General features: G+C 32.6%; 2 protein-coding genes and 1 pseudogene across 2 annotated transcripts; all 3 read left to right on the top strand.

The window, feature by feature from the left end:
* The first annotated feature begins 145 nt into the window (after nucleotides 1-145).
* Nucleotides 146-2,377, top strand: LOC109189282 (alcohol dehydrogenase-like 1). The gene is made up of 5 exons (XM_019340079.1): nucleotides 146-252; nucleotides 339-403; nucleotides 1,247-1,342; nucleotides 1,650-1,808; nucleotides 2,109-2,377. Exons 3-5 carry the CDS (start codon nucleotides 1,259-1,261, stop codon nucleotides 2,232-2,234), a joined length of 369 nt encoding a protein of 122 aa, XP_019195624.1. The 5' UTR covers nucleotides 146-252; nucleotides 339-403; nucleotides 1,247-1,258; the 3' UTR covers nucleotides 2,235-2,377.
* A 3,135-nt stretch (nucleotides 2,378-5,512) lies between these two features.
* On the top strand, nucleotides 5,513-10,650 carry LOC109189281 (alcohol dehydrogenase-like 1). Its single transcript, XM_019340078.1, has 10 exons — nucleotides 5,513-5,655; nucleotides 5,763-5,902; nucleotides 6,004-6,050; nucleotides 6,714-7,039; nucleotides 7,923-8,005; nucleotides 8,354-8,429; nucleotides 8,517-8,581; nucleotides 9,425-9,520; nucleotides 9,831-9,989; nucleotides 10,292-10,650. Exons 1-10 carry the CDS (start codon nucleotides 5,601-5,603, stop codon nucleotides 10,415-10,417), a joined length of 1,173 nt encoding a protein of 390 aa, XP_019195623.1. The 5' UTR covers nucleotides 5,513-5,600; the 3' UTR covers nucleotides 10,418-10,650.
* A 3,515-nt stretch (nucleotides 10,651-14,165) lies between these two features.
* LOC109189283 overlaps nucleotides 14,166-15,000 on the top strand; it is a 1,995-nt pseudogene continuing 1,160 nt past the window's right edge.

The following is a 15,000-nucleotide window of genomic DNA, read 5'->3' on the forward strand; positions in this document are numbered from 1 at the left end:
AATTAATGATTTGTGATTAGTGTTTAAAAATTATTCTCAAAAAAAAAAAAAATAGTGTTAAAAAAATTAGTGTTTAAAAATTTAATTATTTATAAGTAAATTTTTGAACTCTATTATTGTCAATTATTATTCAGAATAAAATTTAGTCATCAATTACTGGTTTCAAACTATAATAGGTTGCAGAAGGTGCAAGGCTAAGGGGAGCTTCAAAAATAATAGGCGTTGATTTGAATCCAGACAAATTTGAACTTGGTAAGTGTTACAAAATATTTATTAAAATATTAATATTAAATAATGAATTATTTATTTATTTATTATTATATTTGTTCAATGAGTAGGGAAGAAGTTTGGACTTACAGATTTTATTAATCCAAAAGCTATTGGGGAAAGTTCAGTACCGGAGGTTAGATGCATCTTTCATTCTTGAATTTATGCTTACATCTTCGTAAAACTGTTCCAAATCATATTAAAATAGTAATTAAAAAGATAATTTTATTTTTTATTTTTTTAAAAAAAAGATTACTCCTACATTTTTGGTCGTTTAATTGTTCTCGAGTTAAATTTAGACTCACCCTTTCAACTTTTACTAATACAGTCCTTTATTTGTTTTAGTTGTTATACCATGGACCAGGGTCCACCTAGCAACGTGGACCCTGGTCCTAAACGACGTATAATTTGTGTATTTTTAGTATTGAAATTGTGAACTTTTAGAATATAAATTGTGTTTTTATGTTAATATAATACAAGTCACCAAATCCTAATATGTTAATATTGTGTGACTGCAGTACTTGAAAGGAACTTGTGAATACAAAATAATATAATCAATTATATATATGTTAACATTATGTGTTCGTAGTATACACATTGTGAATTTTTAAAAAATAAATTGTGAACATTTGGACCTGGGTCCACCTTGTAAGGTAGACTAGGTCGACATAATAATTTGCCTTATTTGTTAAAATGGTTATAAATTGAGGTGTTAAAATCCATTTGTACCAAAATTTATAAATAAATAAATAAATGATAACCCTAGGTACAAACAAAACTCGATGTCTTAGTCTTAAATGAATTGATAGACAAAATTTATAACTTGTTTAGCAATTAAAAAGTCATATTTGTACAAATTAAAATAGAAAAATTAGATTTAAATTTTAAAATGTACAATTAAGAGATCAAAAACTATAAATTTTTTCTGTTATTTTAATTTAATAATTAAACAAATCTAAACTTTACCTTAAATATATAGGCCATTAAAAAAATGACGGATGGAGGCGTTGATTATAGCTTCGAGTGCATTGGATTAGCATCCTTGATGGAAGATGCTTTCGCAAGCTCACGTCAGGTATTTTTTGTTATCCCTTTGACCATACTTGCGGCTAGCTAGAGCTATCAAAACGGACCGACAGGACGAAGCCCCGCCCCGTTAAACCGGCGGGTTAATAGGGACGAGCTAAAATTCGCTATAATATGAGCTCTGATTTTTAGAGCTCGTCTTGTTCTTTGGCGTGGCGAGATAGGCTAGTTCAGCGAGTTAAGCCTGTTTTAACAGCTCTACTTGCAGGTTTTTCATTATTAAAATTGATACTCTATCTTCAATTATGTAAAACTTGTTTATTAACATAATTAATTTTTTGAGTTATAATTTATAGGGTGGATATACAATAATACTTGGAGTAGAAATGCACGGAAAGCCAATAAGTGTGAATCCTTACGAACTCTTAGCAGAAAAGACCATTATCGGGTGCAATTTTGGAGGAATCAATGCCAAAACTGATATTCCCGAACTTGCTGAAAAATATCTGAAAAATGTAAGTTTCGCAATGCATTATTCCAATCAGACAAATATATGGTTGTCATTTTATTTTGCTATTTTGTTGTTTCTTCGAGTGAAAAAAAAAAAAAAACTTGTTATTTCTCGAATGTTAGGGGTGGTAACTGATGGGACATTATTTGAGTAGTCCTTTTTTAGCCTGCGTTTAATGTGTGACTGTCACGAATTTATCTGGATAAATACTTTTTAATTAAAATGTAACAATTTTTTTTACATTTATAAAAAATATTACACGTCTGACAGTAAAATCGTTTTTGGTTACGATAAATAAATGCAGGAGCTGAATTTGGAGGGTTTCAAAACACATGAAGTCAAATTCGAAGACATTATGCAAGCATTTGAGTTGCTGGAGCAGAAGAAATCTCTGCGTTGCATCATCTGGATGGATAATAATAATGCATAATTTTATTTTTAGCCACACACAATACATAATTTGAAATTCTCTCTTCAAATCAATTAATGCAGAGATTTTATTTACAGAGAATTATGCCGTGTTAATTTGTTTATGTAACACAGTAACAAATTCAATCATCATATCCTTAGTGATGACTGTTTGTTTACACCACCCCCCCCCCCCCCCCTATGTTTTGGCTAAAGTTGGTACAGAAGTTTGGAATGTTTTAATGATTTGATACCATATATATTATTTTGAGTTAATTATCGAAATGGTCCCTTGACTATAGTGAAATTATCAATTTAGTCATTGACTATTTTTCTTGACCAATTAAGTCCCTCAACTTTAAAAATCTTAACCAATTTGGTCATCCGTTTATTTTGTTGTTAGACATCCGTTAACTCGGGACCAAATTGGTAATTTTGTTATAGTCAAAAAACTATTTCAACAATCAGGATGTGATGGTCGGCTATAGATTCTTTGAGCTCGCACTAGTCAGCACTTCTCAGTTTCCACCAGTACTGGCTAAGCTAGAATCAAATTCAACAATCACTCATTCATCAAATTCAGCATGAGGAGTTGCGAATCGTTATGCCTCATGAATGGTTGTATGCTCGGCCTCACCACTTGGTTCTGCATCTTCTCGAGTAGTTAGCAAACGAGGTGAGCTTGATAGAACTTCTACTCCTCGAGATAACTCACCACTCAGTTCCACTACCTCTCGAGTGGTTGGAGAGCTACTCGATATCTCAACAACATTGGCAGCCTCTTTGCTCAGTTCTACAACCCTCGAGCAGGCTCAGATGATACTTGCGACGGCTCAGCTGAAAAACGTGTCATTCCAGTTAAAAAAAAATTGATTTTGTCTCGTCGTTAACGGTGTTAACGGCGTTATTCGTTTGTGCCATTATGAATGTACAGTTATGGGATTATGAATGTACAGTTATGGCATTATGAATGTACAGTTATGACATTATGAATGTAAGTTATAAAATTATAAACACAACTCTGACATTATGAACTTACAATTATGAACATATAGTGATAAAATTATGAACATAGAGCTCTAAAATTGTGAACATGGAGCTTCGAAAATTATGATTTTACAGTTATTGAATTATGAATGTACAGTTACGGAATTATGAATGTACAGTTAACGGAATTATGAATGTACAGTTATGCAATTATGAACACAGAGCTCTGACATTATGAACTTACAATATGAACATATAGTGATAAAATTATGAACATAGAGTTTCGAAAATTATGAAGTTACAGTTATTGAATTATGAATGTACAGTTACGGAATTATGAATGTACAGTTATGAAAGTATGAATGTACAGTTATGAAAGTATGAATGTACAGTTACGGAATTATGAACATAGAACTCTGACATTATGAACTTACAATTCTGAACATATAGTAATAAAATTATGAACATATACTCCTATAACGAAGCAGTCTGAAAGAGGAAATTTCAATTTTGGTCCTATGACTATAGGGGTCTTGTTAATTTCAGTCCCTGACTTTTAAAAGTGTCAATTTAGTACCTTAACTATGTAATTTTTTGTCGATTTTGGTCACTCCGGTCAAATTACCGGTCAAATTTCGCCGGAAAATTTTAATTATTAAAATAATGAGAATATTTTGATCATTTCACGTCTCTTTTCTTCATCCCAGGCGAGTCCAGCCATTCCTCTCCCGTTTTCGACGAATGAAATGAACTAAGATGATGGGGAAAGGATGCTTGATGATATTAAAGATAGGGTTTACATGGAGAAAGAACGCCAGAAATGGGAGAGAAAGTGATGGACTCGCCGGAGAAGATGAAAAGAGGCATGAAACGACCAAAATACCCTTATTATTTTAATTATTAAAATTTTTCGGCGAAATTTGGCCGGCAATTTTGCCGGAGTGACTAAAATTGACAAAAATTACATAGTTAAGGTACTAAATTAACACTTTTGAAAGTCAGAGACTCAAATTAACAAAACATCTATAGTCATATGACCAAAATTGAAATTTACTCCGGTCCGAAATTAAAAAAAAAAAAAAAAAAAAAAAAAAAAAAAAGGAAAGAAGAAGAAGAAGATAACAGTGCCTAATGGCACTGTTACCTGTGTCCAGCATGCATGCTAGACACGGGTCCATAGCATAACGATTGTAGAATCGTGTCCATCTTGCACGATTCCACAATATAACAATTGTGATTGTAATCATGCATGGTGTGCGAATGAGTTGGAAGTCAATTTTGTCAGCCCAATAAGCACTAGTATGTGTTAGAATATTTCTCCGATATAAAAAAATGCTAGCCCGCCAATATTTGGCTATATTAAGCTGTCAAGTTTGTTGCAACTTGCACGTGTTTGCCATTGTATACTCTTCTTTTTGAGAATTTTGTTAGTTTTTTAATGACAATATACTATGCCTTAATTTAATAGGGTTGTATATTGTCTTTAACATATCTTGGTGTCAGGATCCTTTGAAGGAAGTACCCAAGAGCTCTTTTCACATTGGACAAATATATATCCTCTTAATTAGTGACATGTAGATGATATTACTGTTACAGCGATCCTAATAGGGGTTCATTCCTTAATTTTAAAACAGTAAAATTCACCTGGATTACTTTTTAACAAATGAGAAGGTCAAATTTGAACTGAATCTTTCACCTACAAAACAAGAATTATGTCAGAAATATGTTGCATAATGTCAGAAATACTATTGTTTTTTTTCTTTCTTTTTTCTCTTCTATCAATCTTCTTTTTCATAATTACACCTACAAAAACTCCTCAAAATCACACCAAAATCTCAACTATTGAGGATGTCCTTAGTAGATTCTGAATATGCTTTCCTAAGATGATCTCCCGTACACTAACTAAGATAGTTCAGGTACCAAGTGTTATCTATCAGAAGTTTAATTCCTTTTCTTACATAAATTAACATCATCAAAATCATGCTTACAGTAAGTGTTAGTCGGGCAATAGAATAGCATCTAGCACTTAGCCAGTTAACTAAAAAAAATAATGCACGTGTGTGGGTGTATGTCATTATATATTTAAAAGAATAAATATATTTAAAATTATATAATACTGTGTTGGAGAGAATGTGTGTGTTCAGTGTAAGGAGCCAAGTTTGACTACCAGAGTAAAAGCCATCAAATGAGAAAGTGTGATATCATATCATATGCTATTCAAGATTGCTACACTTGCTTGTCACTATATATATATATATATATATATATATATATATATATATATAATATATATATATATATATATATAAAGACTCCGAATCAAACCCAACATATTCTTGGGAAGTGAAAGAAAGAGAGAAAGAATCAATCAATCTATCTATCTATCTAATCTGTGAGTGTGATGGAGTCCAACAACAGTGCATCAGAGACTATAGGAAAACCCATCAAATGCAAAGGTTGGTTTGATATTTGTCTAAGAAATTAAATTTCATTTGCCTTATTATTGTTGGTGTTAAAAATTAGAACTGTGAATTACTGAAAAAGAAAGAAATTTTGGTTTCAGGTGCTGTATGTAGAGGGCCTGGAGAGGCACTTGTGATAGAAGAGATCGAAGTGGATCCTCCCAAGGCTTGGGAGGTTCGTGTTAAGATTCTCTGCACATCTCTCTGCCATACTGATTGCACTTTGTGGAAGTTAGATCTTGTAAGTCTAATTGTTCTTACTAGCAGCTCGATCTTGTTTAAGATTACTTAAAGTTGAATTATATTATTGATGGAGTTATGCATATATGGTTGATTAATCAGGGGCCAGCTTCATTATTTCCAAGAATTCTGGGCCATGAAGCAGCTGGGTAAGAATGATGAGTAGTACTTGCTTATAGCATTCTAAGGATGAAGCACTTACCATTGACCATCCACCCATAATTCACCTCTCAGCAAGTGTCAGTCTTGCTGGGACTCAAATCCCTACTATGAAAGTATGGTTGTTGGGGCTCGAACCCTACCAGGGCCTTTCACCGGCCTAGTACTTGTTGGGACTCGAACCCCTGTCATGATCTTTCATCGGGCTCTGCCCAACAATTCTTCCTCGTGGCACTTGTTGAGGCTCGAACCCCTGCCATGACCCTTCTCTGACCTCCGCCCCACAATTCTCTCTCCCAGCACCTGCCAATCTATATATTGTTAGGGCTTGAATCCCTGCCATGACCTCCACCCAACAATTCTCTCTCCCAACACCTACCAATCTCTTGTTAGGATTCAAACCCGTAACCTGGTTATGATACCGCTTGTAAGGATCAAGTGCTTACTACTACACCAAAAGCTATAGCTAATAGCGAATGAAGGCATAACTTTATGCAGTCATCACATTTTCAAGAGGCAGGGTGTTGAACTTAATTGACTTCTTCACCGACCTCAGCACAACACGCATGATTAAATTCTGAAATATTCACATATACATATTGCATATATCTTTCACTATTATGCCTAACAAATTCAGAGTTGGGTTTTGGTAGGGTGGTTGAAAGTGTAGGTGAGAATGTTGATGAAGTGAAAGTTGGGGATATGGTAATCCCGGTATGCAGAAGGAACTGTGGGGAATGCAAGGATTGCAAACTCGGAAGAAACAGTGTTTGTACTAAATTCCCAGTTGAGCATTATGGCGGAATGCCAAGAGATGGAACAACCCGATTCAGGGATAAGGATGGAAAAGGCATTTATCACCATTTATGGGTGTCAAGTTTTTCTGAATACACCGTTGTTGATATCTCTCATATTGTGAAGATAACTCCCGATTTACCGGTTGACAAGGCCTGCTTGCTTAGCTGTTGTATTCCTACAGGTCTGTATATCCTCTTATTTCTCGTTTGGAATGATAACAAATGTATCATCAAATTACATAGTAGTTCTCACAAAAAAAAAAAAAAAAAAAAAAAATACATAGTAGTTGCCATTAATTGGATTAATTACTCTTTTTTTTTTTTTTTTTTTTTTTTCCTTTAGGTCAAGACTATATAACCAGAGTATTTAATTTATAGAGGTGTAATAATGTCAATAGTATTCAAAAGAAATTTAAATTATAGAGGTGTAGAGAGTAGAGACTTAAGAGGAATCTCAATCAGCCTATTCATTTTGACAATTTTGCCCCTTAAACATATTATTATAGATATTTAGTATCTATCATTGCATCATTGATTCGTGATGATTTTTTATTTTTTAAAAAAAAACTATTTATATTTTAATTTGTATATGAATACAAAAACATCGCTGACTATCCCACTCATTTATCAAAACAAATACCTAGAAAAACTTTATTTACTATTTTTTAAATTTATATTTTAATATTGAATTATTATTAATAAAAATAAATAATAATAATAATAATAATAATAATAATAATAATAACAACAATAACAATAACAATAACAACCACAATAGTGATTACAATAACAACTTATTTTTATCTAAAATTAAAAATAATTTAAGTATAATTTAATAAATAAAATAATAAACTCATGCCATTTAATTTTATTTTAACTGATAATAAATAATTAATTTATCAAACACTTTAAAACAAATTATTACTATTATCAACTGATCAAAACAACTAGCATAATCAACCATCAACTAACTGACACAATACTTAAAATAACTTTATTTATTATTTTTCCATCATCAAACATAAATTTAAATTTAATTATTAATGTTGGTGTATATATATACAGGTGTAGGAGCAGCGTGGAAAACTGCAAAGATTGAGAAAGGTTCTACAGTTGCAATTTTTGGACTCGGTGCTGTAGGACTTGCGGTAATTTGAGTTTTTTTTTTGTTTTGGATAATTTCATATATATATATATATATATATATATATATATATATATATATATATATATATATACAAATCTCGATTATATTTTAATTTAGTAGAAACTATTACAAATAACAACACGTATTATATTTATAATATCACCACAAATATGAAATTAATGATTTGTGATTAGTGTTTAAAAATTATTCTCAAAAAAAAAAAAATAGTGTTAAAAAAATTAGTGTTTAAAAATTTAATTATTTATAAGTAAATTTTTGAACTCTATTATTGTCAATTATTATTCAGAATAAAATTTAGTCATCAATTACTGGTTTCAAACTATAATAGGTTGCAGAAGGTGCAAGGCTAAGGGGAGCTTCAAAAATAATAGGCGTTGATTTGAATCCAGACAAATTTGAACTTGGTAAGTGTTACAAAATATTTATTAAAAATATTAATATTAAATAATGAATTATTTATTTATTTATTATTATATTTGTTCAATGAGTAGGGAAGAAGTTTGGACTTACAGATTTTATTAATCCAAAAGCTATTGGGGAAAGTTCAGTACCGGAGGTTAGATGCATCTTTCATTCTTGAATTTATGCTTACATCTTCGTAAAACTGTTCCAAATCATATTAAAATAGTAATTAAAAAGATAATTTTATTTTTTATTTTTTTAAAAAAAAGATTACTCCCTACATTTTTGGTCGTTTAATTGTTCTCGAGTTAAATTTAGACTCACCCTTTCAACTTTTACTAATACAGTCCTTTATTTGTTTAGTTGTTATACCATGGACCAGGGTCCACCTAGCAACGTGGACCCTGGTCCTAAACGACGTATAATTTGTGTATTTTTAGTATTGAAATTGTGAACTTTTAGAATATAAATTGTGTTTTTATGTTAATATAATACAAGTCACCAAATCCTAATATGTTAATATTGTGTGACTGCAGTACTTGAAAGGAACTTGTGAATACAAAATAATATAATCAATTATATATATGTTAACATTATGTGTTCGTAGTATACACATTGTGAATTTTTAAAAAATAAATTGTGAACATTTGGACCTGGGTCCACCTTGTAAGGTAGACTAGGTCGACATAATAATTTGCCTTATTTGTTAAAATGGTTATAAATTGAGGTGTTAAAATCCATTTGTACCAAAATTTATAAAATAAATAAATAAATGATAACCCTAGGTACAAACAAAACTCGATGTCTTAGTCTTAAATGAATTGATAGACAAAATTTATAACTTGTTTAGCAATTAAAAAGTCATATTTGTACAAATTAAAATAGAAAAATTAGATTTAAATTTAAAAATGTACAATTAAGAGATCAAAAACTATAAATTTTTCTGTTATTTTAATTTAATAATTAAACAAATCTAAACTTTACCTTAAATATATAGGCCATTAAAAAAATGACGGATGGAGGCGTTGATTATAGCTTCGAGTGCATTGGATTAGCATCCTTGATGGAAGATGCTTTCGCAAGCTCACGTCAGGTATTTTTTGTTATCCCCTTTGACCATACTTGCGGCTAGCTAGAGCTATCAAAACGGACCGACAGGACGAAGCCCGCCCCGTTAAACCGGCGGGTTAAATAGGGACGAGCTAAAATTCCGCTATAATATGAGCTCTGATTTTTAGAGCTCGTCTTGTTCTTTTGGCGTGGCGAGATAGGCTAGTTCAGCGAGTTAAGCCTGTTTTAACAGCTCTACTTGCAGGTTTTTCATTATTAAAATTGATACTCTATCTTCAATTATGTAAAACTTGTTTATTAACATAATTAATTTTTTGAGTTATAATTTATAGGGTGGATATACAATAATACTTGGAGTAGAAATGCACGGAAAGCCAATAAGTGTGAATCCTTACGAACTCTTAGCAGAAAAGACCATTATCGGGTGCAATTTTGGAGGAATCAATGCCAAAACTGATATTCCCGAACTTGCTGAAAAATATCTGAAAAATGTAAGTTTCGCAATGCATTATTCCAAATCAGACAAATATATGGTTGTCATTTTATTTTGCTATTTTGTTGTTTCTTCGAGTGAAAAAAAAAAAAAAACTTGTTATTTCTCGAATGTTAGGGGGTGGTAACTGATGGGACATTATTTGAGTAGTCCTTTTTTAGCCTGCGTTTAATGTGTGACTGTCACGAATTTATCTGGATAAATACTTTTTAATTAAAATGTAACAATTTTTTTTACATTTATAAAAAATATTACACGTCTGACAGTAAAATCGTTTTTGGTTACGATAAATAAATGCAGGAGCTGAATTTGGAGGGTTTCAAAACACATGAAGTCAAATTCGAAGACATTATGCAAGCATTTGAGTTGCTGGAGCAGAAGAAATCTCTGCGTTGCATCATCTGGATGGATAATAATAATGCATAATTTTATTTTTAGCCACACACAATACATAATTTGAAATTCTCTCTTCAAATCAATTAATGCAGAGATTTTATTTACAGAGAATTATGCCGTGTTAATTTGTTTATGTAACACAGTAACAAATTCAATCATCATATCCTTAGTGATGACTGTTTGTTTACACCACCCCCCCCCCCCCCCTATGTTTTGGCTAAAGTTGGTACAGAAGTTTGGAATGTTTTAATGATTTGATACCATATATATTATTTTGAGTTAATTATCGAAATGGTCCCTTGACTATAGTAAAATTATCAATTTAGTCATTGACTATTTTTCTTGACCAATTAAGTCCCTCAACTTTAAAAATCTTAACCAATTTGGTCATCCGTTTATTTTGTTGTTAGACATCCGTTAACTCGGGACCAAATTGGTAATTTTGTTATAGTCAAAAAACTATTTCAACAATCAGGATGTGATGGTCGGCTATAGATTCTTTGAGCTCGCACTAGTCAGCACTTCTCAGTTTCCACCAGTACTGGCTAAGCTAGAATCAAATTCAACAATCACTCATTCATCAAATTCAGCATGAGGAGTTGCGAATCGTTATGCCTCATGAATGGTTGTATGCTCGGCCTCACCACTTGGTTCTGCATCTTCTCGAGTAGTTAGCAAACGAGGTGAGCTTGATAGAACTTCTACTCCTCGAGATAACTCACCACTCAGTTCCACTACCTCTCGAGTGGTTGGAGAGCTACTCGATATCTCAACAACATTGGCAGCCTCTTTGCTCAGTTCTACAACCCTCGAGCAGGCTCAGATGATACTTGCGACGGCTCAGCTGAAAAACGTGTCATTCCAGTTAAAAAAAAATTGATTTTGTCTCGTCGTTAACGGTGTTAACGGCGTTATTCGTTTGTGCCATTATGAATGTACAGTTATGGGATTATGAATGTACAGTTATGGCATTATGAATGTACAGTTATGACATTATGAATGTAAGTTATAAAATTATAAACACAACTCTGACATTATGAACTTACAATTATGAACATATAGTGATAAAATTATGAACATAGAGCTCTAAAATTGTGAACATGGAGCTTCGAAAATTATGATTTTACAGTTATTGAATTATGAATGTACAGTTACGGAATTATGAATGTACAGTTAACGGAATTATGAATGTACAGTTATGCAATTATGAACACAGAGCTCTGACATTATGAACTTACAATATGAACATATAGTGATAAAATTATGAACATAGAGTTTCGAAAATTATGAAGTTACAGTTATTGAATTATGAATGTACAGTTACGGAATTATGAATGTACAGTTATGAAAGTATGAATGTACAGTTATGAAAGTATGAATGTACAGTTACGGAATTATGAACATAGAACTCTGACATTATGAACTTACAATTCTGAACATATAGTAATAAAATTATGAACATATACTCCTATAACGAAGCAGTCTGAAAGAGGAAATTTCAATTTTGGTCCTATGACTATAGGGGTCTTGTTAATTTCAGTCCCTGACTTTTAAAAGTGTCAATTTAGTACCTTAACTATGTAATTTTTTGTCGATTTTGGTCACTCCGGTCAAATTACCGGTCAAATTTCGCCGGAAAATTTTAATTATTAAAATAATGAGAATATTTTGATCATTTCACGTCTCTTTTCTTCATCCCAGGCGAGTCCAGCCATTCCTCTCCCGTTTTCGACGAATGAAATGAACTAAGATGATGGGGAAAGGATGCTTGATGATATTAAAGATAGGGTTTACATGGAGAAAGAACGCCAGAAATGGGAGAGAAAGTGATGGACTCGCCGGAGAAGATGAAAAGAGGCATGAAACGACCAAAATACCCTTATTATTTTAATTATTAAAATTTTTCGGCGAAATTTGGCCGGCAATTTTGCCGGAGTGACTAAAATTGACAAAAATTACATAGTTAAGGTACTAAATTAACACTTTTGAAAGTCAGAGACTCAAATTAACAAAACATCTATAGTCATATGACCAAAATTGAAATTTACTCCGGTCCGAAATTAAAAAAAAAAAAAAAAAAAAAAAAAAAAAAAAAAAGGAAAGAAGAAGAAGAAGATAACAGTGCCTAATGGCACTGTTACCTGTGTCCAGCATGCATGCTAGACACGGGTCCATAGCATAACGATTGTAGAATCGTGTCCATCTTGCACGATTCCACAATATAACAATTGTGATTGTAATCATGCATGGTGTGCGAATGAGTTGGAAGTCAATTTTGTCAGCCCAATAAGCACTAGTATGTGTTAGAATATTTCTCCGATATAAAAAAATGCTAGCCCGCCAATATTTGGCTATATTAAGCTGTCAAGTTTGTTGCAACTTGCACGTGTTTGCCATTGTATACTCTTCTTTTTGAGAATTTGTTAGTTTTTTAATGACAATATACTATGCCTTAATTTAATAGGGTTGTATATTGTCTTTAACATATCTTGGTGTCAGGATCCTTTGAAGGAAGTACCCAAGAGCTCTTTTCACATTGGACAAATATATATCTCTTAATTAGTGACATGTAGATGATATTACTGTTACAGCGATCCTAATAGGGGTTCATTCCTTAATTTTAGAACAGTAAAATTCCACCCTGGATTACTTTTTAACAAATGAGAAGGTCAAATTTGAACTGAATCTTTCACCTACAAAACAAGAATTATGTCAGAAATATGTTGCATAATGTCAGAAATACTATTGTTTTTTTCTTTCTTTTTTCTCTTCTATCAATCTTCTTTTTCATAATTACACCTACAAAAACTCCTCAAAATCACACCAAAATCTCAACTATTGAGGATGTCCTTAGTAGATTCTGAATATGCTTTCCTAAGATGATCTCCCGTACACTAACTAAGATAGTTCAGGTACCAAGTGTTATCTATCAGAAGTTTAATTCCTTTTCTTACATAAATTAACATCATCAAAATCATGCTTACAGTAAGTGTTAGTCGGGCAATAGAATAGCATCTAGCACTTAGCCAGTTAACTAAAAAAATAATGCACGTGTGTGGGTGTATGTCATTATATATTTAAAAGAATAAATATATTTAAAATTATATAATACTGTGTTGGAGAGAATGTGTGTGTTCAGTGTAAGGAGCCAAGTTTGACTACCAGAGTAAAAGCCATCAAATGAGAAAGTGTGATATCATATCATATGCTATTCAAGATTGCTACACTTGCTTGTCACTATATATATATATATATATATATATTATATATATATAAATATATATATATATAAAGACTCCGAATCAACCCAACATATTCTTGGGAAGTGAAAGAAAGAGAGAAAGAATCAATCAATCTATCTATCTATCTAATCCTGTGAGTGTGATGGAGTCCAACAACAGTGCATCAGAGACTATAGGAAAAACCCATCAAATGCAAAGGTTGGTTTGATATTTGTCTAAGAAATTAAATTTCATTTGCCTTATTATTGTTGGTGTTAAAAATTAGAACTGTGAATTACTGAAAAAGAAAGAAATTTTGGTTTCAGGTGCTGTATGTAGAGGGCTGGAGAGGCACTTGTGATAGAAGAGATCGAAGTGGATCCTCCAAGGCTTGGGAGGTTCGTGTTAAGATTCTCTGCACATCTCTCTGCCATACTGATTGCACTTTGTGGAAGTTAGATCTTGTAAGTCTAATTGTTCTTACTAGCAGCTCGATCTTGTTTAAGATTACTTAAAGTTGAATTATATTATTAATGGAGTTATGCATATATGGTTGATTAATCAGGGCCGCTTCATTATTTCCAAGAATTCTGGGCCATGAAGCAGCTGGGTAAGAATGATGAGTAGTACTTGCTTATACATTCTAAGGATGAAGCCTTACCATTGACCATCCACCCATAATTCACCTCTCAGCAAGTGTCAGTCTTGCTGGGACTCAAATCCCTACTATGAAAGTATGGTTGTTGGGGCTCGAACCCTACTAGGGCCTTTCACCGGCCTAGTACTTGTTGGGACTCGAACCCCTGTCATGATCTTTCATCGGGCTCTGCCCAACAATTCTTCCTCGTGGCACTTGTTGAGGCTCGAACCCCTGCCATGACCCTTCTCTGACCTCCGCCCCACAATTCTCTCTCCCAGCACCTGCCAATCTATATATTGTTAGGGCTTGAATCCCTGCCATGACCTCCACCCAACAATTCTCTCTCCCAACACCTACCAATCTCTTGTTAGGATTCAAACCCGTAACCTGGTTATGATACCGCTTGTAAGGATCAAGTGCTTACTACTACACCAAAAGCTATAGCTAATAGCGAATGAAGGCATAACTTTATGCAGTCATCACATTTTCAAGAGGCAGGGTGTTGAACTTAATTGACTTCTTCACCGACCTCAGCACAACACGCATGATTAAATTCTGAAATATTCACATATACATATTGCATATATCTTTCACTATTATGCCTAACAAATTCAGAGTTGGGTTTTGGTAGGGTGGTTGAAAGTGTAGGTGAGAATGTTGATGAAGTGAAAGTTGGGGATATGGTAATCCCGGTATGCAGAAGGAACTGTGGGAATGCAAGGATTGCAAACTCGGAAGAAACAGTGTTTGTA

This window comes from Ipomoea nil, unplaced genomic scaffold, assembly GCF_001879475.1.
Source record: "Ipomoea nil cultivar Tokyo-kokei standard unplaced genomic scaffold, Asagao_1.1 scaffold1518, whole genome shotgun sequence".
Classification (NCBI taxonomy): domain Eukaryota; kingdom Viridiplantae; phylum Streptophyta; class Magnoliopsida; order Solanales; family Convolvulaceae; genus Ipomoea; species Ipomoea nil.

Coding starts and splice junctions, on each gene's coding strand:
- LOC109189282 (XM_019340079.1), top strand. CDS start 1,259: ATGACGGATGGAGGCGTTGATTATAGCTTCGAGTGCATTGGATTAGCA. Junction 1,343..1,649: donor CTTTCGCAAGCTCACGTCAG/GTATTTTTTGTT, acceptor TATAATTTATAG/GGTGGATATACAATAATACT. Junction 1,809..2,108: donor CTGAAAAATATCTGAAAAAT/GTAAGTTTCGCA, acceptor AAATAAATGCAG/GAGCTGAATTTGGAGGGTTT.
- LOC109189281 (XM_019340078.1), top strand. CDS start 5,601: ATGGAGTCCAACAACAGTGCATCAGAGACTATAGGAAAACCCATCAAA. Junction 5,903..6,003: donor CTTTGTGGAAGTTAGATCTT/GTAAGTCTAATT, acceptor TTGATTAATCAG/GGGCCAGCTTCATTATTTCC. Junction 9,521..9,830: donor CTTTCGCAAGCTCACGTCAG/GTATTTTTTGTT, acceptor TATAATTTATAG/GGTGGATATACAATAATACT.